The following is a 3,068-nucleotide window of genomic DNA, read 5'->3' as shown; positions in this document are numbered from 1 at the left end:
ATTCCAGAGAATACTTCAGAAAAGATGAGAGAGAGAACAGCAATTGTGAATGCAATAGTAGCAGACACAGCAGTTGCAGACACAGCAATCGCGGACGCAGAAGTCACAGACACAGAATCAAGATTGAAAGAGATCAGTCATGCATGTGCAAAAGCTAACAAGATACTTCTGAACTAAGCAATTCAATTAAAAAGAATATGAGACTCACTAATTAAGAAATTAAATCTTAAGATAGAAATATAAGTTCTTATATATAATAAGAGTTCTGAGAAGTTTCAATCTAGATGATTTAAGCTCTATAAAATACTCAAATCACATTCTCTGAGAACATATGCATTGAAGAAATCAGAGAGATGAGTCTTATACAACTTAATAAATAATTCACATCTTATAGAGACAACAATGTAAGACTCAAGCACATTATAGTCATTCACAGCATTATTATCAGTGTTGAAAAAGAAGAGACTTATGATTGAAAAGTCTCATAAAGTAAGAGAAATCATAGATATTTATGAATCAGATGATCTTACTTATTCTAATCTTTTCATAATTATAAGAAATGAATAAAAAGTAATAAAGAAATCAGATAATCATCACACTTTAATAAGTAATAAGACTGTAGTCAGTCATATAATAACATACTGTAAATAGTGAGTGTAATATAGTAAAAAGCAGTCTCAAAGCAGCAGACTTACATATGAATCAGATTACAGAAGAAAAAGAAATTCAGAGTTGAATTTAACTATTTATATCAGTTCAATTACAAAGATAACAAAGAATGAAGCATCTGAAACATCTGTGAATATATGAGATCAAGTCATTTCAATCTCTGAGAATACTCAGAGATTAAGTGAGATTAGTTTTAATGAGCTGTTTACTGTAGTAGTCTGAGCAGGTGAAGAGAGATAGTATAATATGTGAGATAGAATTATAAAAGATGAAAGCTGTTGAATCTAGTTACTGAACACTGTATTATATAGAGATTGTATAAGAGTAGTAACTAGCAGACAAAGCAAAAGTGTAAGAAAAGAGAAGAAATAATGAATTGATTATCAACTGTAAGAGTCAGCTGCAAAAAGATAAATATTATCATATATATCTCATTCATTTTCATACATCACATGTTAATCTATTTCCAACATCATATCATCTGAAAAACATTAAAAACAAAGGAAATCTCAAAACTTGAGATCTGTAAGAAATTCAAGACCTGTAAGCTGCTCTTGTAATAATATCATATATGTCTCTGATTTCTCTACTACTCTGTGTATGATATTAATATCATTTATTACAAGATTGACTGAAATGCCAATATAGAAATGTGTACATGTGTGTGTAGAAAAATTAAAGAAGAGTGCAGAACTCATAGAATTAGAAGTCAGAGTAGAGAGAGTAAAGATGAAAGAAATGAAAGAAGAAGAGAATACAGAATTGAATAAATAATGATAAGAGTCACTCAGAGCTGAACACTTATAACTCAGTATGCATACAATCTTTCTCACAGAGAAGAAAGAGAAAATAATAAGAGAAGCTTAAGAGTGAGAGAAAGTAGTCTCAGTGATATTATCATCTTCAGAGATTAAAATGACCTCTGATATCAGAGTAACTAAGAATTATTATTAGCATATAAAACTGTAAAATCAGAGACGAGAACAGCTATCAAATAAACATCTGCTGACCTTAGAGTTGCATACACAATTATAACACATATGAGACTTCTCAGAAAGAGAGAGAGAGACACAGAGAAATACAGAAAGTAGAATCTATCATGTGAACAGCTTATTTTCATAATAACATTTTAGACAAGGTGTACAAGCCTCACATTTATAAGTGTAAAAGAGTATGATATTCATATTCTCATTTCTGAAAACATGGATATTCTTCATCTACATCACAAAGTCAGACAATAAATATCAGAGAATAGACTGATATGAGTTAATTATCTTAGAAATATTTATCAGAGTGAATGTATCTGTAATATTGAATTTAATGATTATAAAAAGTTTCTTAATATCTGTGAACACTATGACTTTATGTATGATAAAACTCATAACAATTTCTCCTAGAAAAATTAGCATTAGAAGAGAAGATGAAAAAGAAAAGACTTATACTCTTAATACTGTTAAAAAGAAGAGTAATTCTCTGGTATTAATACATGATTATCTCATCATGAATACTTAAAATAAACATAATAATTAGTGTCTGTGACTGAGCTTCAGATAGTTGTATTATACACAGTCTTCATATAATAGAGTATTCTAGAAATCAGTAAAAAAACAGAAGTGTATACACTGAGAAATGTAATTTATCAAGTCTACACAACATCTTCTTGAAATAAGAAGAGCTGATGATAACAGCAGAAGCAGCAGAGACAGAGAAGACAGAAGTAGCAGAAGTGAGAATAGCAGGAATAGAGATGACAAAAGCGGGAGAGCAAGAAACAGAGATAAGTGTAGAAGATTGAGAAGAAGTGACAGAGAAAGAAACAGTAATAGAAAGAGCAGAGAGAGACATAGAAGACTCAGTTATATATAACACAGATAATTTCTTCATTATTATATTCTTCAAGTTCTCAATCAATAATTTAACATTGAGGTGTTTACTATCATCTGCAGACACAGATCTGTCAATATGTGAAGATTCTATATGAATTAAAACAAATATATCAGCATCTGTATTCACACAAAACATGATCAGGAAACACAATCAGATGCTCACTGAGAAAAGAAGATTAAGAGTGTATGAGAAGATGAAGAAGATATGTCATTTATAATAGTACATTCTGATGATTGTTAGAAGATAAACAAGTTCTGGTCACATTTCACAACATATTACACTTACTGCTAATGAACTGCCTGATATGAGCACTACAATGACACTTGTTATAAGAATGAGAGATCATTGCTAGAAACATGTACAATGTGATAGATAAACAGATAGAAGATATTAAAAAGAAGAAGAGACAGAAATCTTGAATAAGATGATGATATTCAATGATGATGATAATAAAGAAGATGATTAAAGAATGAAAACAGTTAGTAAATGAGTAATGTAATATAGTAAAAGTT

The 3,068-nt window shown here is 29.7% G+C and overlaps 1 protein-coding gene across 1 annotated transcript; it reads right to left on the bottom strand.

The window, feature by feature from the left end:
* Positions 1 to 1,813: 1,813 nt before the first annotated feature.
* Positions 1,814 to 2,642, bottom strand: BDBG_18088 (uncharacterized protein; the record flags this gene model as incomplete). Its single annotated transcript, XM_031725674.1, has 4 exons — positions 1,814 to 1,886; positions 2,055 to 2,059; positions 2,112 to 2,142; positions 2,293 to 2,642. Coding segments are annotated over 4 exons (458 nt in total), but the record flags the coding sequence as incomplete, so codon positions are not given.
* Between the last annotated feature and the right edge of the window lie 426 nt (positions 2,643 to 3,068).

The sequence above is a fragment of the Blastomyces gilchristii genome (assembly GCF_000003855.2).
Source record: "Blastomyces gilchristii SLH14081 genomic scaffold supercont1.58, whole genome shotgun sequence".
NCBI lineage: Eukaryota > Fungi > Ascomycota > Eurotiomycetes > Onygenales > Ajellomycetaceae > Blastomyces > Blastomyces gilchristii.
The sequence above is the reverse complement of the archived record's forward strand: the minus strand, read 5'-3'. Positions and strand labels throughout refer to the sequence as shown.